The sequence below is a fragment of the Argiope bruennichi genome, chromosome 1, assembly GCF_947563725.1.
Source record: "Argiope bruennichi chromosome 1, qqArgBrue1.1, whole genome shotgun sequence".
Taxonomy (NCBI): domain Eukaryota; kingdom Metazoa; phylum Arthropoda; class Arachnida; order Araneae; family Araneidae; genus Argiope; species Argiope bruennichi.
The window spans coordinates 33,136,509-33,163,155 of NC_079151.1; the positions used below are offsets into that span (position 1 = coordinate 33,136,509).

A 26,647-nucleotide genomic window follows, 5' to 3' on the forward strand; every position below is an offset into this window, starting at 1 on the left:
GAAATCCACATTTCAGATTTCCTCCGAGTCCGAAAAAACAAATATTTGGAATATCTTTAATTATCTGCGAACACGATACCTTAGAAACGCTTGGAGCTTTAAGAATGAAATTTAGTGTTGGTCTATAAGCAAAATTTGTAGATTACCGTCAAATGTGGAACGAAATGCATTCAAGGATGTTGCCTGTCCAAATGCATTTGAATACGATAAGTACAAAACGTTAGAAGTTGGATAGATTGCCCATAGTTGTAACACCTGAAGCATAGAATCATATCTTATTCTGAGCCAAACCCGTTAAGGTATTATCCGTCAGTTGGTCTGACATTCACAGTCATGTAAACGCAATAAATTAAAAACGCACTGGGTTAAATCAATGAACATTCGAAATGCGGTCTTGCTACTACAACTGTGATTACATGTTAAATTTTGGTTTCAATCGATCGATAAAACGACATATGCGCGCCATAAATCTACTATTAGATTTACGCAGAAGATCTATATTTCACAGCTATTGTTCACCAGTTTCATCCATGTAAGGTATTCATATCCTTATTCAAATTTTCCAGTTTTATATGTATATGTGGACGGGGATAAGATCTTAATTCGTGAGTATATGAGAAAGATCTGGATAAATTGCTCCCACTGGTTTGAATGCCAGGGGTGAAAGCGAAAGTGCGTTTTGTATATCTTCCTAATATGAAAGTAAATCTTCAAAAATTCTACCTTCAATATACTGTGTAAAATTAAGAGAGTTTCCATTGAATGCCAAGGAAGAAGTGTTAAATATTATCGTGAAACAAATATATACCAACATGAGATTCTTAATTAATATATTGGATCAGATAGATTGCAATTTGCACTAAATAAAGAAACGGTTTCCCAGTATCTGTATGATTCCTAGAGATAAATGGTGACCTTCAAATTAATTAGGTAGTGAAAATGATACATCTTGTACTACAGAAATAAACAAACGACCAAAAAAAAATCTTACCAGATATTTCTAATTTTAATTGTAAATATGTTAATGTCAATTCAAAAAAGTATAGTTTCAGATCCCTAGTTTTATGAATTTTATTGATCGTCTGCATTTAAAAAAGGGGGTAAAAAGCAAAAAAATTCAGTTTCATGATTAAATCATGTATTCTTGACATGTATAATGTATCAATATGCAATCAGATCAATGTTTTAGTGGCTGAATTGGCTGTTTCTGTTTTTCATATTCAAAGTAGAAGTAAATAGTTCATGTTTATATTGGTATTTTTGTAGTTTTATGGATGACTTATTCTTAAAATTTTTAAAATTTCATTGCATACAAAAAAATTTAAGTTTATTTAAAAATCTTAATTTTACAAACCTTAAAGGTATTAGATTAAAATAAATTGATGCTTAGTTAAATACTGAATTGAATAGCATTTTTCAATTTATTTTGCATAGTTTTTTTGTGCAATTTGAAGTCTGAAATAAAAATTTTAATGCAAACTTGTTGAATTATAAAAATAACTCCCATGAAGAAATTTTATGAATAAATGTTAATAAAAAGTAAGAATGACTACAACAGCTAAACTTAGCTATGTTTAAGGTCCAACTAACAATATAATGCCAAATTTTTTACAATTAAAAAATTATAGGGCTTCATAGCACCTCTAAGTTATAACCATATGTTAGCAAAATTTTCACTAAAAACTGTTTTTGATAAAACTTTTTATATGAGCGAATGTTAATACAAACAAAATAATTCCTATTGCCAAGTTTAGTTGTATTTAAGGTCAAACTTAAAATAATACAAATTTTTTTTTTTAATTAAAGAAAGTATAGGGTTTATAATATTCCTAAATTACAACTTTATGTTTCCATAATTTTTGCTAGATAAATTTTTTCATAAAACTTTTACTGAATAGTTCATATCTTTAATAATTTTTTTCAAATTTGATTGGATTTAAATTATATAATTAAAACCTAAGCACATATTAAAATTGCATTCTGAAGTACTGTGCATTAGCTTATTTTAGTTAATGAGAACAATAAAAGGAGTTTAAATGTTTTGGCATTCCTTTGTGTCACATCACTATTTAAAAGGTTTTTGAAATTATTTTATATTACTTTCTCCTTCCTCCTCTTGTAATTCTGTCATAAGTTTTATTTATTTTCATGATTTAAGATTCTGCACTAGTTTTAGTTCTTGTTGATTTTACTAAATAAACACAAAGTTAAAAAATAATGTATTAGCTATTGTATATTCTTTTTAAATCTTTGTCAATTTTAGTAATTACAATAGTGGCCCAAATTGCAAGAATTCATTTTGAAGATTTGATTGTTCATTATAGCAATATTATTTGCAGTAATACGCTATAGCTATGCATCTTTTTTAAGAAATATAATCAGGAATGTAGTATACTAAATTATGTTCTGTAGTTATTTTTAAAATTTATAGTTAATAGTCAATGCAAAGAAGCACACTTTGCTTAAATTGATAAGACATAGTTTTTCTTCATATAAATATAGATAATTAGTACAAGATTTTAGAAAGTGATTAAAATGGCATCTTGCTTTTCATGCTTTTTGTGATGAAGTTCTAATTTGTGAGTTGTCAAAAGGTGAAGATTAAATGAAATTGCACGGAAAGTTGAGTGGTTAGCCAAAAAATGATGTAAAAATTTACTATTGCAAAAATAAGGCTTTAGTTATTTTTAAATTAATTAGAAAATTGGTTGAAATCTAATAAAAGATAAATCAGTACTTTTGAATTTTTGCAGAAGTATAAGAAAACACCACTAGAAAACTAAATTGTTACAAACAGGAAAACCAGTACCTCACCAAGTAATGATAGATTATTTAAAAGATTTCGTCTGCATCTTACAAAAAAGACATTTGAGAATATACAAAATGAAAGGACATAATGCAATATGATGTTGAGTGTGAGGACTATTCGATTCAAATGACAAGAATCTGGTCTAAATGCCAGAATTTAATGCAAAATATCATTTTTAAATACAAAACAGATATCGAAAAGATTAAACAAAGCAAAAATATGATGCAATAACATATGATTTGGAATAATCAGACCGAAATCTTACTATTTGGTAAAAATGGCATTAAAGAAAAGAGAATTTCCTTCGCAATTACCTTGCATGGTACTTACGTATTAACGCCACCGCAGCTACTGTTTTGGAGGTTTTTAAGTGCCACCAATCACTTTCAAAATTTAACATTTTCAAAATTCAGTGCCACCGCAGCTGCAGATTAAGTTCTTTATTGGCGCATTAGCGCAAAAACCGCCAAATCTGTAGTTGTGGGGGCGTTAATATGTAACAGGATGGCTCTTTATTGGCGCATTAGAGCAAAAACCACCAAAACTGTAGCTGCGGTCGTGTTAATACGTAAGTACCCCTTATACTTACTGTTAAGCACTTGGATAGTATTATGGTCTGGGTTGTATGATAGCAAAATTCATGTGTGGAATTTGTGATTCTGTTGAAATGTGATTGTGTTTTCTAAACTGCTGCCTTCTGGACTTTCCCTAGATATTGAAGTATTTATATTTCATCAGGATTCAGCTTCTTGTTATGTTGTCACTGTATGTAAAAACAAGTTTGAAGACAATTATGTTTCACTGTGGAATGATCCTGATCTTAACCCATCAAAAGTTTATTGAACAGACTAAAGAAACTTATCATACAGAAGCAACCTATTAATAAAACCCAATTAAATTTATACTTTTAACATAGATGAGTGCGTGTTGGCACTCATAGGCCAGACCAAATTTGTCCCAGGTATACTTTAGAGCATGCAAATATGTGCTTCAAAGCAATGCCAATTTAGTTGCTATGAAAAATTCTTTAATTTAGATTTAAGTAACTCTTAAACACATATTTAAATATATTTGATTATAATATTTTCACTGTGGTGAATGAAACCAAAATCATTTTCAATGTTTCATCAAATATTTGATAGCATGATTTTCTATTGTTGAAAACTAAAGAAGGATTTTGTATAATATCTTTGTAGCTTACAGGATGAATAAAAAAGTGACTGTTATGCTAAATTTAAAAGATTGATAAACTGGTTATAATAATGCTATTCTGTCATGGAAATGTCCCTTAGAAAAGTTCATTTATTAGTGAACAGAACATATGCAAGAGAATCATAGACATAAAGTTTTATCTAAATGACTTAATTGAAATAAATATAACCAATATTTTTGGCTAGCCAGCTGGTCATCAAAGCTGATAAGTGAAGCAATAATTCAATAATGGTATCACATTATAACAGCTGAGAAAATAAGGGTGTCAAAAATAAGGGGTGTAATGAATAAGGTATTGCATTGAATGGCAAGGCAAGAATGAAACTGATATTAAAGGTTATCTCCGATTAAGTATTAATTACCATAAGCTAAAATTTTGATATATGTTATTATTTCCATGTTCCTTTTTTTTTGTTTTTCATAACTGCTCTTGCAATACAAATATGCATTATTAAAATTATTTTATTAAATTCTGGTTAGATTATTTTGAAATTGAGTTAGAACTTTATGGCATTTCTTTTTATATAATTGCTGTAATGAGCCATCAAATCTCAAAAATGTGCTTTTTCCAAAAGGTTTCTGTAATTTTGGCTACTATTATAGCATTTTTTGGTGACCAGCTGGTACATCATTATTGTTGGTTGTATAAAATTATAATTAAGTCTCTTGCTCACTACTTGATGTTCATGTTCCAATCAATAAATTATTTATAAGCATTGAATTGTGATGAGTAAGTATTAAGAATAAGAAATTATGATCAGCATGCTGTTTTTTTAATAGCATATTTAGTAATACTATAACTTTATTTTATTATTCCACATGTAAATTGAACTGATAGTTAACAAAATCTTTCTGCCTTAGTTTTCAGCAATGCATGAAAATCACATAATTAAATACTGAATGGAACAAAAATAGAGTTTTAATTTCATTGAAATAATGAGAAGTATAATTTAAAATCAGGGTGAAAATATTTTTAGAAAATTGCCTCTCCCCAATTTTTTTTTGGGGGGGGGATGGAGACTGCTAGGACAACTAGATTGCTATTCATTAAAAAAACAGTTTGAATTTTATAATGATGGAAAAATAATTTTTCTGCAATATTTTTGAAGTTATGGGAAAGATTCCATAATTTCACTTAAATTTTAAAATTAAAAAAAAAATAACCTTCTGGTATGCACATTGCTAATGGGCACCCACATTCTTTATTAATAGAGATAATACTAATATGTGAAAGAATATTTATAAATCTATTTTAAATATTTGGTTATAAATTCTATAATAGAAATGAATTTTCATGCATTTATTTGTTGAATTTTTTAATCTTTTTAAAATTTTGATTATTTTCTTTTTCCTATGAATGTTTTTCTCAGTCAGCCATATATATTTGAACTATATTTATAATTCACATTAGCTAGGCAAACATCAATGGAGCTTTAGTTCCTGAAGCTGCACTTTTATCTGTCATTCATAAAGGACTGCAATTTTGAAGCTGAAAGAAGGATAGGTGAGGTCAGGTTAATTATAAATTACTAAATATATGCTAAGTACAGCTATTAAAGTTAATCATCTTCTTGTATTTATTACATAATTATTGTAGTGCTAGTTTTAAATTAATTTGTATGAATGCATTTAATAGATGCTGTTATCTAAAAGGAATTCCTTTGAATTTTAAAGTAGTTGCATAGCAAAAGATTTTTACTTTTTTATATCAAATTTAATATTGGAACAGTATAAGTTACTTTTTATCATTTAAAACCATAAGTGACATGAAATAATTTCCATTTTAGTAATGTAATATTCATATATAAGTTTCAAGTTTTAAAAAATAAATTTCATCCATATTGTTGGGTTTCTGCTTCTATTTAAATCTCTGCACCTGCAGTAAGGGATTTCGGATTTAACTTTCTGAGTTTCTTTTTTTAATAATTGGTCGATTTAGCTTTGCATTTCAACAATTTCTTTCTTTCAACAATTTTTTTTCTTAATCAGCTTATAATTAAATCATATAAATATTGAAAAAGGGAGCTATGTTTGAGTATTAAATTTACTATCTAATTTATCTTTACTTAACATTTATTATTTTTCTTAATTTGAAATGAAAAATTCAATTTAAAAGCATTCCTGAATTGATTTGTTATACATTGTAGATATATTACTTGCAGGAAATTGTCATTATTTATTTTATAATTAATATCAGAATTTTAATATGTATTATACAAGTTTAATCAATCACTTATACAGGTTATAGGCTTTTTTTTTTTGTTTGAGTTTTTTTTTAAATGCATAATCGTGATATTGTTCATAAATTATGTTTTGATTGAAGACATGTTGGAATTTTTAAACTTTATTATTTCTACATTAAAATGTTATGCATAAGGATTATTAAAACTGCTTTCTTATAAAAATAGTTTAATTCCTTGAACTATCTACTTTCATATTTATATTTCTTAATGCTGTATTAATATCTGTTTTTTATTATTGCAAAAAAAAAAACCCCACTCTTTTAATTTTTATCAATTTATTTTTTTAAAATCTTACTTAGTTTTCGAAAAATATGTATAAATATCAGCTAGGATGGTTTAGAAACAATGATAGAATCCATGTTTTTGGATCAATTGTGTTATGTCAGAAGTTATTTTATTATGTCAACAGCAAGCTCTAAAACATCCAATTCAGATGGAAATGAGGACAAATAAAAATTAATATTTTTTCAGTGGTACATTGCATCTAGAAAAATACTTACACATACATGCAAATATAGAAATCTCTTATCTATTATTACATTTTTAATGCTAAATGATGGGCAACATACCCTATTAGCAAAAGATATTTATTGATTTCGCCATGATGTTCTTCATTATTTTGAATGTCAAACAGTATTGTGAGGATATAACAATGTTATTGGGTATTTCATGCTAATAGGGTATTCTTTATGTATATTGTTTTCTATACTAAAGTAAAAACAATATGAATAGTATACTGTAAAAATATTGACTTGATGAAATTTTTAAATTTGCCTCCTTCAATGAATAATTTTCTGAGATTTCCTGATATGATTAATAGGAAATCAAATTCTCTTAAATTTATGGGTATGATTTTTTGCTACATATGTTTTTCAATTTCAGCTAATTATAATAATATGGATGTTGATGGCATGGAAGGCTTTGAAATTCCTAGTTTTGCGACTTCAATCTTAAGGGGTCATGAATCAGATGCTTATGTTTGTGCTTGGAATCCTGTTTCTGATTTGCTTGCATCTGGGTAAAAATGCTGTCTTTTCTAACTTTTTTTTTAACTTGTGAATTATAATCTTGTGGAATTTTGCAAAATCTGTGGCAAGGTCAAGAAACTTTTTATTTAAAAAAATTATTATTTCTATTTAATTTGATTATAAATATTACATAGTTTGTATTTTTTATCTGTTTTATTACCAGAATTAAAATTTTAATTCCATAAAATGGAATTGAAATGATTATGTAATTTTGACATTTTTTGGAAAAATATAAATTGAAGTAGTCATGAGGAACGTTCTGAAGATTCTAATATATTCAAAAAATCTAATTACTTCTGATAGTTTTGTTGAAATTATCTATTATGATGAGACTAGTTTCTCTTAGTAACTTGTAAACAACTTATTAAAACATTAAATGGAAAGTGAGACTCATATTAATGTATAAATGTATAATGCATAAATGATTTTGAATGTATTTCAAGAACTAATAATAATTCCTTGATTAGAAAAATATCAAATATTTTTGAATTGCTAATTCTTAATATATTATACTTCTCACTTGGTATATATTTAATGTAAATTAATCTTTTCTGACAGTCTTTAAATTAACTTAAATTCAAGAGTATTTTAATGAATTTTTATAATTTGGAGTTATTATTGGTCAATGGTTTTTGTAAGTGTGCAAAATTTGGTATTTGAATATTTTTTAAATAAAAATGTTGTAGCATCAGTGCATGATTTTAATTATTGCTGGCTTGTTGACAGAAATTTTTAGATTTTTCTAAAAGAAATCTTAATTATTGAAACATCCATTAATTTAAACATTTTAACCCTTTCAAGGGTGGTGGTTGTAAAAAAGGACACCTATTTTAAAATTTTCTATTAAAAAAACCATTGGCTTTAGAACCCCAAAATTGCTGGAAAAATAGCATTTAATGTCTTTTTAGAAAAATAGATGGCAACACAAGCAAGTTTAGTTTTTTTTGTGGCATTAATTTCTTGTTAAAAATACCTTGAATTTTGCATCAGATTTGGGAACTTTTATGAATTCTTAAAAATTGAAATTTTATCAATCAATCGCCCATCTTCCTACAATATCCACAAGGTTATAAATCATAATTTTGTTTAATCTTCAAAATTGCCCATTTAACTACAATATCGATTAGATTTTAAACCATAATTTTGTTTTATCTTCAATTTAATTTAAGAACAAACCAAAATAAGTGATCCACAGGTGTCCTCATTTGGGGACACCGTCCGTCTAGAACATCTGTTTCTTCATTCGCCTCTCTTCTGTACCACCACCTCTATTCATATGAAAGGTGTAATTTTATATTTTGCAGAGAATGATGTGATGCTCTCTCTGTGTTCAGAGGTGGTGGTGGTAGTTGTTTATTTATCTTGGGATTTGGGAGAAAGGAACCCATGTTTTTCTCCCGAAGCCAGACATTTCACATTTCAGATTTATCTTTTATTGTAGGTTGTTCTGCTTTATTTTTTGTCATTTTTTTTGCTAAATATTTACTTTTACATAGTCTCAATTTTTTATTAAAATTTTTTTTCATAATTGTTATTATTGCAATCGGCATGTAAAAATTATAGAAGAAAAGACAAAAAAAAAATATTCAACATGCCCATTAAGTGTGCTCCTTTAAGATATTCACTATGCAATATTAAAAAAAATTTGCACAAAACATGAAAAATGTGCAGAACATGTCCCATTATATGTCTCACCAAAAAGCATTCCGACATGCTTTGAGAATAATTTCATTTCATGCTAAATAATAATTTATTTTTAATTTGATATTTTCCACTTTAAATTTAATTGTAAATATTTATTTTTAGCATTTTAATTAGATTATTTTTATTCTTAGTTGAATTAAATTGTAATTTATTATAATTTTTATTAAATTGTAATAGTTTTTAATTTTTAATTATTTATATTCTTAGACTGCGAAATTTTTGTATTAAATATTCTATATTTTGTAATTTTAATATTTTAAATGTTTTAAATTAATTAGAACTATGGTTAAAAGCGTTTATAAATCTAAAATAATCATAATTACTTCTATTTTTGTAAGGAATGTACACTATTATTACGAAACATTTTCGTGCACATAGATTTCTTTAGATGGTCAGTGTCCTCATTTGAGGACACGACCATCTAACCCCGTTGAAGGAGTTATGTTAAAACAATTTTTAACTGCAAAATCCATGTGTATACAATATATTAATCACAGTGATTGTGTTTTTCTTATATTTTAAAAATTTTAATGACCTGTGCTGGAAAGGGTTAAAAGAGGAACTGGCAATAATAGTTTACAATTAAATCTACTGTAAAATAGCATTAAAAAATTTGATATAAATGAAACCCAGAATTTCATCTGAAATATTTATTAGTCATTTACATCTCCCAAACAGCATTTGAGCTTTTATTGAGAAACAGAAGATATGAAAAAATCATTTATAATGATTAAAGTGATTGAATTAAGATGCTTATCATCACTTTAATTTCAAGATTTTGTATCAAATAGATGTCAACTTTAAATTTTTATAGAATATACATAGAATTTTTTAAGAGTAATCTTGCATTAGCTCATTTTTTGTTTTCCCTTGGTTCTTTAAGAGTCTTATTCCATATCACATTTAGAACCATGCTCTTTTGCCCAAGATGAAAGAAGATTCCAAGTAAACTGAGTTTTTATTTTACATAATTCAGAATTGCTCTTCTGTTTTGTTTATTATGTTCTTTATAAGCAGCAACATTAGCATATTTGAAATTAGCAAATGTTTATTTGTTCTTTTTCATATATGTATTTAGATAGGCATTAATATATTGTCATCAAGAATAATTTTCAAAACTTTTTTTCATAGTTCTGGTGATTCAACTGTAAGAATATGGAACATGAATGAGGATGCAATTGCAAATAATGTGAACCAGTTGATTCTCAAACACTACTTTCCAATAGCGGACTCTAAATCTCTAAGCGGTAATGATATTACATCATTGGATTGGAATGTAAGTATAATTCGTATTAACTAGTTTTATTTATAATTCATTTTATGTAATATTCATAGAATAATGCACTAGTAACCAAAGTTGATGACATTTTGGAAAAAAAATATTTTTATCCAGAATATATAATAGTAATTATAAAAGGGAAATTTCCTGAAAAACTAAGATTAAAAAAAAAAAAAAATTCTTCTTATATTTAAATAAGTATATTGTTGCTTAACTTTGAGTGTTAATAATACCATTACAAGCTCTTTCTAATTTTTTAAATTTTTTTGTTTGTATTAACTTTTTTTATCATTCGGTATTGTTGAGTTTCTTTCATGCAACTGCACATAGGAGGGTGGCATTTTATCTAAGTTGCCATCTAAGTATTTCGTTTTTTTGTGTGTTAAGATTGTTGTTTTTTCCACATTATAATACTATTTCTTTCTATTATGAGATATATTTTTGTAGTAAAATAGTTTTATGATACTTTAAAAAAAAATTGGGAATGCCATTAAGTTTCCATCAATTTTTCAATCTTGTTCTCTGAATTATATTGTTTCGCATCACTTTCTGAGTTGCCAACCTAAGATACAAAACAGATGCAAAGAAAGCAGCTTAATAACAATTGCATCACTCATTCTAATGGGTGACACGACTAACTGAATCCTTACTTCTAAAACAAATATAGCTTGCTCTGTAATCATTGGTTGTATTCAGATTAAAAGAAACAGATATACATCAACCTTTGTAAAAAAAAAAAAAAAGCAATTTTTTTTTATTGTTCAATTATAACTTTTGAAATATTATTAATGATTAAATAGATGGTTGTATTATATTTTTCATTGAAATTTTCTTTTATTATATTTATTGAATAATAAATATGGTATTATTGCAAAAACAACCAGTATGCTAAGCCTGATGACTTAAGTCATCAGGCTTAGTCAAGTTTTCCAAAATCTATTTTAATATTAGCTATTATTGGTTTGGCTCCTTTTTCTTTCTTTCTAAAATTGTGTAATGATAGAAATAAATAACTTTTTCTGTTCTTTTTAAATAGTCTGATGGAACCCTACTTGTAGTTGGATCCTATGATGGTTTAGCAAGAATATGGACAACAGATGGTACGACTTCTTTATTTTACATCTTAATATTGTTTAAATATCAGTGTAATGATTAATTTCTTTCATTTTCTCTCGAAATACATGGAATGTTCTGAAACATAATTTGATAAACATTTTATATTTCTGATATTGTTGAAGTCTTTCTTTTCATGTGAACTTACGTTTTTATTTGTTCATAAAAGTTAAAGTGTTTTTATTACTTTTTTTTCATGTGGCATTTTAATAAAAGTATCATTTCGCTTTAAATCAAATAAACTTTAATTTGTCATTTTTATTTGAATTTCCTGAGTTTTCTTAAATATTTAAAGTTATTATTATCATTCTGGTATTATTCTTGAAATAAACTTAATTTTTTAAAAAGTAAATGTGCTAAAAATAATCAAATAGACTTTAAAAAATATTTTGACTTATTTTCTTTTAAAATAAAAATTAGTTCATCATCCCTTGAAAACAATTCAATCTCTAGTAACATAGTTTTGATAATAGAATGTTTTTGATAATAAAATGTTTTCAGTTTAATATCAAGATTATAATAAGAATAATGATTTTTTTAAGTCTATAATTCTGTATAAATTATTTATATTGAGGCTGATTAGTTTAATAGAAATTTGTTCACTGAATAAAATTCTGTGTGTAATTTAAAATTTTTAAAATGATTTAAGATTATACATGCTCTAATGACTTTAGCTAATATTACAGTTGTTCTTCACATTAAGTCAGTTTTGTTAATTTCCATTGTTTTTTTTCCTTGTTAAAAGTGAAAATAAAATCTCCTGAATATAAAAATTTACTGCGTAAAAGCTATTATAGTTAGAAGCGTGTTCCTTTTTGTAAAATATAAATCTCTAAATTATAATTTGATCACAGCTGTTTCCTATTCATTTACTTTCATTTCATTTAATTAATTTTTTTTTCATTGACAGGCTGTTTAGTCCGTACTTTAGGACAGCATAAAGGACCAATTTTTGCTGTAAAATGGAATAAAAAAGGAAATTATGTTCTGAGTGCTGGTGTGGATCAGGTGATTTTTGAATTTTAGTTTCTTTCGAGTTGCCATTATATGTAAATATTTAATATTTAATTGGTGTTTACCAGTACTGATTACCAGTTAAATATTAAACTTTTGTTAAAGCTCTTTTGATTTCATGTAGATGGTTAAAAAAAACTTTCTGTCTAGATCAGTTTTTGTTTTCTGAAAATATTTTTAAAAATTGTATTAAATTTTTTTTTATATCTTATATTGGATAGATTCATAGTTTAGATCTGTATATATATTTTGAATTCATTTTCCTAACTTATTTTAACCCTCATCTTCTGTTCAGAAATGCAGTGCATAATTTTTCATTGAAGAAAAAACATATGTAAAATGTGTATAGGTCCAATTCCTTGGGAGGATAACATATTCCATGATATGATTGCAATGATGTTGAATAATTTGTGCCATATTTGTGTGTGAGATTTTTAAATATAGACAAATTCAGATGATTAGATTTTAAATTATCTACAACTGAGTTCTATCAATTTTGTTTTGATCTGATATATTGCGTATAATGTAATGCTATGAAAAAGTACTCTAGTATAAATAAAATATAAGTTTTCTCAGTAATTTGGAAATGAAATAGCTTATAACAGGGAATTTCTTTTCATTTCCATATTTATATCACTCCAAGTCTGCACTTAAAAGATTTATAGATGAATCCTACTTCTAAATTAAGAAGAAAATAGATATCCAAAACCATTCCAACAAAATCAATTTTGTGTAATTCTTTTATGAATGAATAATTTAGTGCATGGATTTAGAATTTTAGAGCACTACTTATGGGTTATAATTGAAGAATATATCTGTTGAAGATTTCAAAAATTGTAAGGATTCATTAAGGTGAAAAACTGATTTTAATTTCTTTAATAATACATATGCAATGTAATTACAGAAATGAGTTGAATATAATTCAGATGCATGAATTAATAAATAAATAAATCGTATATTAGTTTCAATAAATGTGTAAGAATTTCATTTATGCCTGTGTGTAGATACTAACCTTGTTTGCTGCTTAAATCTAGAATTTTGTGGAATGTCACATTATAAGGAATTTCTTATATGTATCACCACTATTATATCAAAATTGAATTTGCCAAAACATTTTGATGAAATGTACACATGTAAATGAACTACATTTAACTCTCAAATTATGCATGCTTTGCAATTGTTGTATGCTGCCAGAAAATGCTGTTTTTTTCTAGTTTACATTAAAAATTTGTATATTTTAAAATGCATTTTGAAGGAAAAGAACTATACAATAAGGTATTTTTTTCTTTATTATCTGAATCCATTTGAGTCATATTTATTATAAATTATGTCTATTTGCATTTTATGTGTTTGTTCTAATAAAAAATTTTTAATTAAAAATAAATATGATTCTTTTAAAGGTCATCATGTGGGAAGTAGCCACTGGGCAGTGTGCCCAAAAATTTGGATTTCACAAAGGTAATACACAGTCTTGTTGGTGTCATAATCTTGTATACAACAGCTTTATTATTATACATGAAAATAATTAAATTAAATATGTAATTTGAAAAAAAAAATGTGACAGGATAATTGTATTAAATATAGTATCAGCATTTTGTTTGCATGTGCTTTTGCAACAATTTTGCTGCTTTTGTATTACCTAAGAACATTATGTTTTCCTTGATTCCTGGAAACATCATTTTCTTCGAGATTAATTCGTCTAAAATCATTTTAATTTAATCATGTTCACAAAACAAATGTATATACAAAGAAAGCATAAGCATTTACATTAATTTTTAGCTATTGAGAAAAGTTTTAGTTTTGGAAGTGTGTACTTCTTTACATCACAGCTTTGATGAAATTTCTACAGTTTATGCCTTCTTATGTAGCAGCTATATCTGTGTATTATTATCTTTTGTTTTCAAAAGTTTTCCTTTTTAAAAATGGCAACATGAGTTGCTTGTTATGGAATAAAAATATGTCGACTTGATATAGTTTCGCTTATTTTAATTTCAAATATAATCTGCATTAATCATTCCAGAAATATAATCCATATTAATAAATGATCTTAATGAGCTGTACATAATTGTGCTACACTTTCTACAAGTTATGCTTTTCTTATTGCATATGTTTATTTGGCACAGTTGTAATCAATTTTATTCAAACATGGAATGTATTTTCATAGATGTGTAAAAAATATAATGCTACAGATGCTATGATAAATGATGTGTCAATTGCAACAAACATAAGAAAAGAATAAAGCTTCCAGTACTAAAATAAATTCTCAGCTTTTATTTTTCTTCGAAAAGCATATTGGAAAAAATTATGACAGTATGAACTATTTTCTAACCCAAAACAATATAAAATTTGGTATTTTTCTTCATTTTAATAAAATTTTAAATATAAATATAATTTTTTTATTCTTCAGATTCTTCTTAGAGTAACTATAATATATTGTTTGCTTTCATCTTCTTTGCCAAAAATGATTTAAGGACAAAATAACAATTTGTAATGTAAAACAACAATGAAAAAATATCTGCAAATTTACTAGTAACTTTTATCAATAATTTTGGTGTTCTTCTTATCTTCTTTGGTGTTCCAGAATTCTTTTTTTGTTTTTATATTATCGTTTGTGATGCATTTAATATTTTATCGGAATTCTTACAATACTTGTTGGAAAAAATGCTTAAAATTTATTAAAAAAAATTGATTGATTATAGAAAAAATATTTATATGGCAAAAAATTTGTCATTGAAAGATAATTTTTGAAATATTAAATTGATGTAAAAATATTTTTTTTTTGTACAATATTTTTGGAAGTTATCATGAAAAAACTCCAGAAAATTGCTCAATTTTTGATTGAAATTTCAAGGGACAAAAAACATTGCTCCAATGTGCATATTTTCACCTCCATACAAATAACTCCAAATGTATCTGTTCAGTAACAGATGCTAAATCTATTTGATTTTAAACATATGCAGTTAATTAATTAGGATATTACGGTACAATTTATTAAGATATTAATTATTATTATCATTAAAAAGTAAATGCATTTAAATTTGAAATTTAGAGCAGATATGCTTAATGAAGTATTTTAATGTTTCATTCATTTTCAAAGTATTTTTTCTGTTTAATTCTTTATAGGTTAGTTTTTATAAGTATAAAATTCTTAATGACTTTAATGTAAGTAATAAATTTACTTACATATATACAATGTAAAGAAAAAACTAAATTTGTTATAAAATTTTATTTAAATAAAAATACTGTTTTCTACTGAACGTGTTTTTTACCTCTGAAATTATTTTTTATAATTTTTAGGAACTCTGAAAACTAGTTCATTATAATAATTTTTGAACATTTTTACCATCAAAATTGGCATTAAAAAAACTTTGAATTGTTGCTTTAGGCAGCCAAGGGGATGGAGACCTCATTCCAATAAATAAATATTAGTTAATAAACTTCAAATTAAAATATAATTTCTTTTAGAAAAGAATACAACTATTATATCTTACTATAAGATAATACACTGTTAATAACTAAATATAGCTGAGATTTGAAAAGTCCTCACTCCACGGAGGGTGAAAATTTTTTTTATTCAAAGTATTACTGATAACTTTCAAATTCTGTGTTCAAATTGTAAGTAAATATAAAAGAAGTGCAAAATTGAAATTTTGAGTAGCGCATTGGAGTTAAAAATTTAATATATGCAATCTTATACAATCTGGAATAAAAAATTCAATAGTCTTTGTAGTCATGCAGATCTTCCTACAATAATACATTGATTAATGTTAGTGCATTGAAGTACATAATTGAAGTACAATAATAAATTGAAGATTTGTATTAATGTTAACATGATTGGAATATTGGTATTAGATTCAACGTGATTTAATTGCAACATAAAAGCTTAATCGTCAGCCATAAAATCTACACATATATGCACTTGTTTCAACATGGAGTTTTACATAAATGCTAACAACACATTTGTACGAAAACTTTATGTAAATGCCTTTTTAGTGGATGGGAATCCTTTCTCCTCCACATTAAGGAACATAGGAATAGACAATGGAAAGGATATCAACTACTGCTAAATCTCTGACCATCAGTGGTTCTTAGAATTTTCAACTCCTTTCAAAACTAGTTCGAGTGCTTGATCGAACTTCCAATAATTATCAAACTTTCGATAATGCCTGAATTTCATGACTATCAAGAATCAATCATGTTAATATCTTAGGACTGGGATTTCAAAGCTTTGTTTTATATATCAGTAAAAAGTATGCTTGTTTTTTTGTTTTTTTTTTAGCTTTTTAATCTGCATGCTTTTTGTTGTATATCCTTTTATATTTAAAAAAAAAGTATAATTTTTCTATTTTCATATCTTTAAAAAATGCTCCTTTCCAATTTTATTATATATTTTTTTATTAAATTATTTTATATTTAAAATAAAGATTATTTTTAATGGTAGAACGGTTCACCTTCATTTCATAGCTATGTCAATTTTGATGCTCATCAAACTCGATCGATTTCTCCGTGCTGATCGGACTTTATCGAACTTATGATAATTATCAAGTTTTCCATGCTGATTGAACTTTTGATAATTATCAAACTTTTGATAGTAATCGAGCTTTCGATGATGATCGAATTTTCATGACCGTCGAGAATCTGTCCTGGCAATGTTTTACTACTGGATTTCAAGGCATTGCTTTGTATATCACTGGAAAGTATGTTGTTGTTTTTTTTTCTTTTTTAACCCGCATGCTTTTCTGTAGTTTTCTTTTATATTTCTAAAAATATATAATTTTTCTAGTTTTTTTTATTTTTAATAAAATGCACCGTTCAATTTTCATAATTTATTTTTTTATTAAATTTTATTTTGTATTTAAGATAAAGATTATTTTTAATGGGTAAATGTTTATTATTCTGATTTATTTATTATTCTGATTTATTTCAGTTTATGTGATTAGAATATATGTTGCGCTTTATTCAAATTTCCACTCAGTTAAAATTTTTTTTTCTTTATTTGCTTTTTATTCATGTGCCTTTTTTATGTTTTCAAATATATAGTATTTTGAATTGCATGAAAAAATTCTTCATTTGATTGAAGTAAGAAATTTTTCTTCAAGTTATTATTTTTTGTTTTTAAGATGCTTATTTAGTAGTAATTTTTCAATCTATAACTGACTTTTATATCACCCTTTTTTATTTCATCTTTCATATTTTATTCTAATTTTGAATTTTTTTTTATTTCATTTCGAATTTTATAACACCAAAATGTTGATAGAATAGTGAAAATATTCAGTAGCTATTTAATATTTTAATATTCAGTAGCTTAGCATTTTGCTTGAGTTTACATTAATGATAATATATAATGGCACATTTTTGTTCTATTCGACTATGTTGTTTCCTGACAAAGCTAAAATTTTAAGACCTTTTCTAAAATTTTTAATGTATTGCATCATTTTCCTGTAAATGAACTTACCCTCCACAATATTTGTTATTCATATTTTATTCATTTCAGAACTACTCTTTTTCATCTCTTTTTGATTTTTGAAATTGTAATTTTCATGACAGCTGATTTAAATTTAATTATCTAATCTACCTAATGTTGAAATTCCAGTGAATAATTAAAATAATCTGCCGGAATATTTTTGAAATAAGAATTAAAATTTGTTATTTATATATAGAATTAATTTTTCAAGACATTAGACTTTAGTTTTCTTATTCAAGTTTTATTAAACTACTTAATTTTACCTGTTAAAGGTCTTATTATACCGTTTCCTTTCCTTTTTCTTTAAATAAAGAAGAAAAAAAGTGACATTTTCTAAACTAGTAAATGTCACTAAAGAAGACAAGATTTTAAAAATTATTATATAACTGAAAAAATGGAATATGATAAATTGCAAAATACAGACATTGTTTTGACATATTGACGCACTTCGTTGCAGAGATTTTAGCATAATTATTTTCTAATTATTTTTATTGAAAAAATAGCATGAATATTTTTCTTATATAAAATGAAGGTTCCTTTTATTTGGTGGTGTTTTAATTATTCAGTATGTTGAAAAATGCTATTTATAATTTGTAATGATAGTAAATAAATAATGTAATCGCAATATATGGATAATAGCAATATATATTGGGCGATATATTCCGACCTCTATTAGCAAATTGCAACAAAATTGTTAAGATATATTCACGATATTGGCCATTCAGAATATCGAACAACAACGTGAAAATTTAGTACTATATATATAGTACTAAATATAGTAATATATATAGTAAAATATAGTATAGTAATATCTCATGTTAATAGGGCTGATGAAGTTCGGTCATCGCCGAATCCTAGTCACGTTTAATATTTACAGAACAGTTATTTACAAAATGAAATAATCGTTTTACATGATTTTTATTTTTTCCTATCAAAATTGAATTTTGATCTTTATGATAAATACATTTGAAGAAAGATTATGTACCATAATTTTTAGGTGTACATTTTATCAATCATTTAACTGATTAGGTTGTGTATCTCTTGTGTTAGATTATTTTATTTTTAAATATCTAATCTAAAATTGCAGTTATAATTAAAATTTGAACTTTTAATAAATTTTAATTTTTAATTTTTAAAAATTGCAAACATAAGGATCATGATCATTTTTGTGAAATTATTTTCAGAAAGTTTCAGAAAGCCTACTAAATACTATATTTAGTCTTTATGATTGTACATTTGCTTGAAATTATAAATTCTGATTGTATATGAAGTCTTTTTAGTTCCAACAGTATTTTTAAAAAAGAAAAAAAAAAGTTATTTCTAGCTTATTTGTTTCTTTCCTTAGGGTTTTAACTAGTTATGTAACATCAAATTTTTTCCGCAAGTGATTAGAATGTTAACTTGTAGTATTCATGACATTCAGCTTCTATAAGTAATTGAAATTATCAAAATTTATCTGTTATTAATTATAAGTAATTATTTTTGTTTTAAAATTAGTTATGTTAAATATTTTGTATTATTTGTTAAAATTAATAATTTAAACTCTTCTCAAAATACGATATTCCTTTTAATTGCTTGTAGAAATTTTGTTTCCTGTACAAGATTTCTTTTATTGAAAGATTCTTTGACAGAAAGTTCTGTCATTGTTTACTTATAATATCCAAATATTTTTATATGTAAATGTTAATAAGTATTTATTGATCTTTTCTCATTTATAAATGTAATTTTGTATAGCTCCTGTACTGGATGTTGATTGGCGAACCAATTTCGTGTTTGCTTCTTGCTCAACAAGTCACAATATTCATGTTTGCAAGTTGGGTGTGGATAAACCATTAAGGACTTTTACTGGTCATACGGTGAGTTGAATTGAAAAATTGATTCATATGTATAAATTTATACAATTTTTAAGAGGTACGATATTTATGTTTATTTTATGTCTAATATTTTGAAACTTCTAAGGGCCATGCTTTTTTTGGTGTCTTTAGTTTAATTTTGAATAGTTTGATAAGGATTTTTTTCTCATCTTATATACTTGTAATAAATTTTAATACTTCCGATAAAAACATGTCACTGATTAAAATAGCTAATATGAATTAATGGAATGTGAAAAACGGGAACTTAATACTTCAGAAAGTGTGCCCCAGTTTCATAGCAATGAAAGTTATCTGTTATGGTGATGGTTAATAATGTGAAAGAGATACCATTTTTTTTTGGGGGGGATATATTTAATTAGAAAGTTGGTTTATTTTTGCAAAAGTTTTTATGTTCTTGTGTAAAATAATTTTTGGAAAGGAAACTAGAATTGCTTTTCTCTGTAATTTTTTGATTTAAGCATGATTGCAATAGCTTTATCATTGAAATTATAATCTAAATTTAAAAATAAATATGGATAGATCATTTGAACATTAATTGATGTCACTTCTAAATAAAATCATAAGCAAAGAACACAGGGAAAAGGGTGAAAATGTCTAGAGGGTCTTGGATTAATAATTGTGAAGCAAGGTGAGAGACAGTGTATAGAAATATATCAATTTTGTATTATACATTGAATTTTCAGTTGAAATTTTTAAATATGAATAAATCAAATATGGAATTTCCTGCCTTAGTTAATTTTTTTACTTACATATAGTCTAAAGTAAAAATATTTTCACACTATTTCTGCTTTTTATAAAATATTGCTTACTTGCACAGTGTTTGATATTATTTTTTAAAATATCAGTTTTATTAAGATTTGCCTTGGAATTTAACAATTACAAGCATTTAAATACTTACATGCCTCTAATTTAAATAGCATCTTTGCAGAATATAAGTAACTAATTAAAGTATGCATGAATTAAAAAAAGTTCTTGTAAGATTAAGAATAAAGTAGATACTTGCATATTAATTAAGATGTTTTCACATGCATAATTCCATTACAGTGTTTTGTCTGAGAATTTATTTTTAGTACAATAGAATGTTCTCAGCAAGCAATTTCTCCCATTATACGTTTTTCATTTTTTAAATAAAATCTGAAAGGTGATTCAAAGTATTTGATACACAATAATAGATTTAGACAGACAGTTTGTAAATAATGTATAAATTTTTTGAAAGTTTTTAAAGCTTATTTAATATATAAAAATATAACTTGTACAAAAATTAAACTGAATTACAATTTAACTGAAAATTTTGTGATAATCTTTGCAAAATAATATTCAGAAGTTATTTTTCTTAGTGAATGGGAACAATCATAAGAAACTTGATTTCTCTTTTGTATGAACACTGTTGACTGTGGTTGAAAGTCAGTCAAACATTTAAAAGGTCAGATAAATTTTAGCTCAAGAACTGTCTAATCTGTTACTAATTATATTAATATTCATGTTTTAGCTCCTGTTAAATCTTTAGTTTAATATAATTAATACTGCTTCATTTCTCATTTTAGGAATCTTGTCTTAAAGTCATAATTATTAAAAATGATATTAAATTGTATTAAAATTATGTATCTAATGATCATATAAATATCTTCTGTAGTTTAAATTTAGCATAATGAAGTAAATTGTATCAAGTAAACAGAATTGCTAACATTGAATAACTCTAAAATGAATGAATAAATCACTAAAGGATGTTATATAAAGTTATGCTGGAGTATGATTTATATATATAAAAATGATTAATTGATGAATTGATTTATATAAACAAACAGTTTTAAAGAAACCTTTAATATTTTTGTTATTGACTGAAATGAACTTTCTTTGAGCTATCATGAATGTAAAAATAATCTAATTTTTTTGTTTTGGTCCATGCAATTCATTTAATAGACAGATTAAATAATTAATATAAGGTGTACCCATATTTATTTCGTAAGAAGTGTAGCTGGTCTGTGTTAAAACTTTAAAAAAAATTCTTTTTTTCTTTGGGAGTGGGAGATGAGTTTTGCATTAACTGATACATTAAAAATTTTTTTTTTTTTTATATTATGATGAATGATGGAAAGTGTAAAATTGTGCCACTGTTTATAATTTTATTAAAAATTTTCATATTTCTTTGTAGGTTTATTTAATTATTTGGTAAGGCATATCCTTTAATATTTTATTGTATTTTTTTCATGTTTCTTACAACTTTTTAAAATGAATTTTTTTCTTGACTGTTTTAAAAATAACTTCAATGTAACCTAAGGTTAATAAAAATTTCATTATATCAATATATGATGTAAACTTTGTATTGAAAGATACCCCCCCCCCTTTATTAATGTTATAAAATGCATCTATGTTTGTAAATGCATCTTTGTTTTTTTGCATATTTTGTTTGAAATTTAAAGTTACTTGTGCATTTTTCATTACATTACATGAAAGAGTTCTGGTAAGTTATTTGGCGCACTAAGTAATGATGTTCTTTTTTTATTGTCTGTATTGTTTATTTTAGTATTTAAACTTTGTTTGATGCTTACCAAGTATTTTAAAACTTAAATTTTTTTTTTAGAATGAAGTTAATTGTGTTAGATGGGATCCACAAGGTGCGATATTAGCATCATGCTCTGATGATGCAATAGTGAAGGTACTACTTTATCTATTATTCATCAACTGTATAAATAATTGTCTAGATATGTTTTTAAGCTAAATAATTTTTCTGGACTTTTTTTCTGTGCATATCTTCTAGATCAGTAATGTAAGTCATTCAGAAAATTATTTTCTATCTGTGAAAAATAAATATGATATATCATTTGCATGAATGGAGCTGTATTACTTCATTTATATAATATTTGCCCGACAACTTATTTGTATGCATTTGAAACTTGTAACAGTTTAATTATGACTGATGCTTTAATTGCATTTGAAGTGATAATGATTTTTAGTTTCATCTTTGATTTATTTGAAAAGAATTAAGCAAATCAATAAACAATTAAGTACATTAATAATTAAAAATGAAACATTTTATGTAGCAGCTGTATAGCCCATAGTAGTCTGGAGTAGATTTGGAGATTATATTAAATTAATTTTGATTAAATTTAAAGTTGCTTATTTTCATGTGAACAGCTTGTATTTACTGTATATTTGAGAAATATCTCTTAGCGTTAAACCTTTTGCATTTAAATAATTTTTGTAATTCACTCATTACTATTTTTTTAATATTAAAAAAAATCCCTACAAAATTGTTTAACTATTTTTGAATCATGAGGGCTTAGATTTTCATTTTTATGCTATAGAGGGGAAAAAAATTATCATTTTAAATATATATAACATCAGGAGTGCTAATTATAGGCTTAAAAGATGTTTTATGCATTTGATGAAAATTGATAAAACAAAAATATTTTTAAAAATATATGAAAATATTCTTTTTTTCTAGATTTGGAATATGAAACAAAAAACAAGTGTGCTTGATCTAATAGCTCACAACCAGGAAATTTATTCAATAAAGTGGAGTCCTACAGGACCTGGTACTAACAATCCAAATATGAATCTCACCCTAGCCAGGTATTAATTAAAACTATGTAAAATTACTTCAGGGCTTACTACTTGTATAAACTTTATTTTTTAACTTTTTAATGTTTTTATTCTTTTAATCTGCAGTGCTTCATTTGATTCAACTGTTCGCTTGTGGGAAGTAGAGAGAGGAGCATGCCTGTACACATTGACAAAGCATACAGAACCTGTTTATAGTGTTGCATATAGCCCAGATGGCAAATATTTGGCGAGTGGTTCTTTTGATAAATTTATTTATATATGGTCCACACAGGTAAATATTGATAATAATTAAATTCATAACAGTCATAGTATTTCCATTCATTTTCTTGATTGACATAGCTTATTCTGCTTTCAGGAAACTGCAATTGCCCTCTCTTTAACAGTTTAGTATCAAACCACCTGTTGAATTTTTTTCACTTTTAAATTATAGATCTCTTTTAAAACTTAGTTCAGTGATTTTACAATGATTCTACATAAATTGTCATCACTTGATCATTTACAGATCTTTCTTTGTTTCTCATTATTTTTAAGCAATTTTAATGAATTTCATCTCAAATTTAATTGTGTAATATTATTAAAAAAATAGTTCTTTTACTGAGGAGCGAATATGCTTGTTTTCCAATTAAATTTAAAAGTCATATCATCATATGTATTTAATGTATTTATATGCTTGAAAAGCTAAAATGAAGTTATTCTCAGATCTTATAATTCATTACAAACGTTTTGTGAAATCCTTGTGTGGATTTTAAAGTAAATCAAATTTATCAACTTAGATCTGAAATAGAAGATTCTATCTAATTAGATATTACAAGAAAATTGAACAGCTGATTAAAAGAAAGTTGGTTTTGTAAAAAATGTGATATTATGAAGGTGAAGTATATACCAATGTTTCTTTGTTTTAACTAGGACTGAGACTAAAAGTTTGATGAAATTTGTATAATTTCATACAATTTCCCTATAGAATTATTAGTTTATTATTTCTTCACTTACTATTTTTCTAAAAATTAATTTTTAATTTTAAGATGTTGCATTTATAAAAATTAAGGATACGGATATGCTAAAAATAATAATAAAGTTTATTGTAATATATATTAGTGCATCTTTTCTACATTTTCATTAGAATTGATGTTATCATGCATCTTTAACTTTTTTCTTTTATAAAATAATTTTATAATGAAAGGTATAATATATACTGAAGGATATAAAAGCTATACAAATGGATAAAAAAAGGGAAGTTTTAAGCAGATTTTTAAGCAATTTTTCATCAAGTACAATTAATTATTGTCATTGCTTTGTTGATTGGTTTTTACTAGCTGCAATAATTTAGTGTAAAATTTAGAATTGGAATTGTTTATTTTAAGTTGAATTATTTTGTTATAAAGCTATATCCTAATAGTGTTGCAGATTAATAATAATGGCTTTATAAGGTATTTGTGTTTTTATTTTTAAATGAAATAGTATGCATGCTTATATGTGTAATATATATATTTCCAATTTTTTTTTTTCATTTAGTTTAAGTGTTAAATTGCGTCAATTAATTTTTAAGTGGTTTTAGTATCGTTGTAATGTTTATTTTAATGGTGTTATCGTAATTTGTTCGATCTTTGACTTCATGAGAAAAATATTAAAAGTATATTTAGAGGTGCTTGTAATGAAAATGTTTTTAATTTGATTAATTTTTTTAATAATGTGCTATTTTCTGTTTATCATCTAAAAAGTTGCCATAAGAATATAATTTTTATATGTAATGACATTATATGCAATTACATGAAATGACTCATGAAATTTAAAATATTAATTTAGACAGCATTTTTGTGTGCCTCTTTAAAACTGGAATAAATTTCATAATTTATTTTTAAAAATTGCAATTAGTGCTACGTGAATTTTTGCATGTAATTAAATATTAACTTTATTAATACATTTTGAAAATGCCTTTTTTTCTAAATGGTTATATGTTTGTAATTAGATGGTAACTTTATTAATACATTTTGAAAATGTCATCTGCTCTAAATGGTTGTATGTTTGTAATAAAATTGAATGATACATTCCACATTTTTTTTCTTCTTCAGACTGGTACTTTGCTCTATAAGTACAAAACTACAGGTGGAATATTTGAAATGTGTTGGAATTCTCGAGGTGATAAAGTTGGTGCCAGTACTTCTGATGGAAGTGTAAGTATTTTATATGTTTAATATTAAATATTGAAATAATTATACTAAAGAAGGAAGTGTATTTTTGAATTTTTAAATATTAAATTTACTTTTCAGATTTATCTGGAATATATCTTTTACCAATCATACCTGTTATTTTTTTTATTATGAATTCACATCTGAATAGTAAAACAATTGAAAAATACCTTCCAAGTGATTTATAAGTGTTAAGTTTTATAATATCGTTATACATTTCGAACATTCTCAAATTGTGTATGAATCATTTATAAGATTATTAGAAATTTAAATGTTTGGTAGGAAACTGCATCAGGTCTATTTTCTTATGTTTTTGAAATTTATTTATAAGTTTTTACTTTCGTTACAATTTTATTTGTGATGAAAATAAAATTGTATTCATCACAATATCTGTATTTCTGAACATTACAAAGCGCAGTGTTAAATGTCTGATAAAAAATTATCACTTTCTTTTTTTGAAAAAAAATCAATCAAAAATTTGATATAAATTATCAATTTTCATCAGAATTAAAGGCTTGAAGTATTCTCTTTCATGTTTCTTTTAATATTAAAGATATATTTTTTATTTTTCCAGGTGTTTGTATTGGACTTCCGAAGGCTGGCTCAAGATCAGTGGATTTTTGGTGTACGAAACTAATTTTATTTCTCTCATCTTTAGATCTTATTGAACTCATTAGCATTCCCAGAATAGTTATAGTGCCCATCTGATCTTATTCCTATTTATTTCAATTTACGATTGGTGGCATATGTTTAAGAAAAATGTGTGAATGCTGATTTTATGTACAGAAAGTTAATTGTGGAATTTGAATTATGTTTAATACTGTTCATCTCATAATTTAAACAAATAAATGTTCATAATGTTTTCAAAAACAATTTAAATTGTGTGGTCATTTCATAGATATTAGCTATAAGAATTAAATACATGTTCATTTTATAGTTTAGATAGAAATCTGCTGGAGCTTTTGATCTCCACTTGTTTTCCAATCAAGATCTCCATTTTTTACTAAAGTCATCATTTCATCAAATCTTGAGTTTGAATCTTTTGATGACTGTAGTACTTTCTTTATATTATTTGTTTGTGTAAGAAGCATTAATAAACCATATTTGCTAAGTTTTTTCATTTGAAGGTTCTAGCCATATTAACATTGATTAAAAAT

The 26,647-nt window shown here is 25.2% G+C and overlaps 1 protein-coding gene across 5 annotated transcripts; it reads left to right on the plus strand.

Moving 5' to 3' along the window:
• Positions 1–26,647, plus strand: LOC129970465 (F-box-like/WD repeat-containing protein TBL1XR1-A). 5 transcript variants are annotated; one of them, XM_056084462.1, is made up of 13 exons: positions 1–299; positions 5,433–5,525; positions 7,147–7,282; positions 10,128–10,272; positions 11,312–11,375; positions 12,299–12,396; positions 13,803–13,860; positions 19,601–19,722; positions 22,322–22,396; positions 23,186–23,313; positions 23,410–23,575; positions 25,374–25,475; positions 26,065–26,647. In XM_056084462.1, the coding sequence occupies exons 3-13, from the start codon at positions 7,161–7,163 to the stop codon at positions 26,125–26,127; spliced, it is 1,143 nt and encodes a 380-aa protein (XP_055940437.1). In that variant the 5' UTR covers positions 1–299; positions 5,433–5,525; positions 7,147–7,160; the 3' UTR covers positions 26,128–26,647. The 5 variants fall into 5 exon arrangements, with proteins under 5 accessions (XP_055940437.1, XP_055940440.1, XP_055940436.1 ...); XM_056084461.1 differs by lacking the exon at positions 1–299 and adding an exon at positions 322–537; XM_056084464.1 differs by lacking the exon at positions 1–299 and adding an exon at positions 322–537 and having other exon boundaries at positions 5,437–5,525.

Excerpts from the sequence above, each read along its gene's own strand:
- LOC129970465 (XM_056084462.1), top strand. The coding sequence starts at position 7,161 with ATGGATGTTGATGGCATGGAAGGCTTTGAAATTCCTAGTTTTGCGACT. Across the intron at positions 23,576-25,373 it reads TTTATATATGGTCCACACAG|ACTGGTACTTTGCTCTATAA; the intron begins GTAAATATTGAT and ends TTTCTTCTTCAG. Across the intron at positions 25,476-26,064 it reads CCAGTACTTCTGATGGAAGT|GTGTTTGTATTGGACTTCCG; the intron begins GTAAGTATTTTA and ends TTATTTTTCCAG.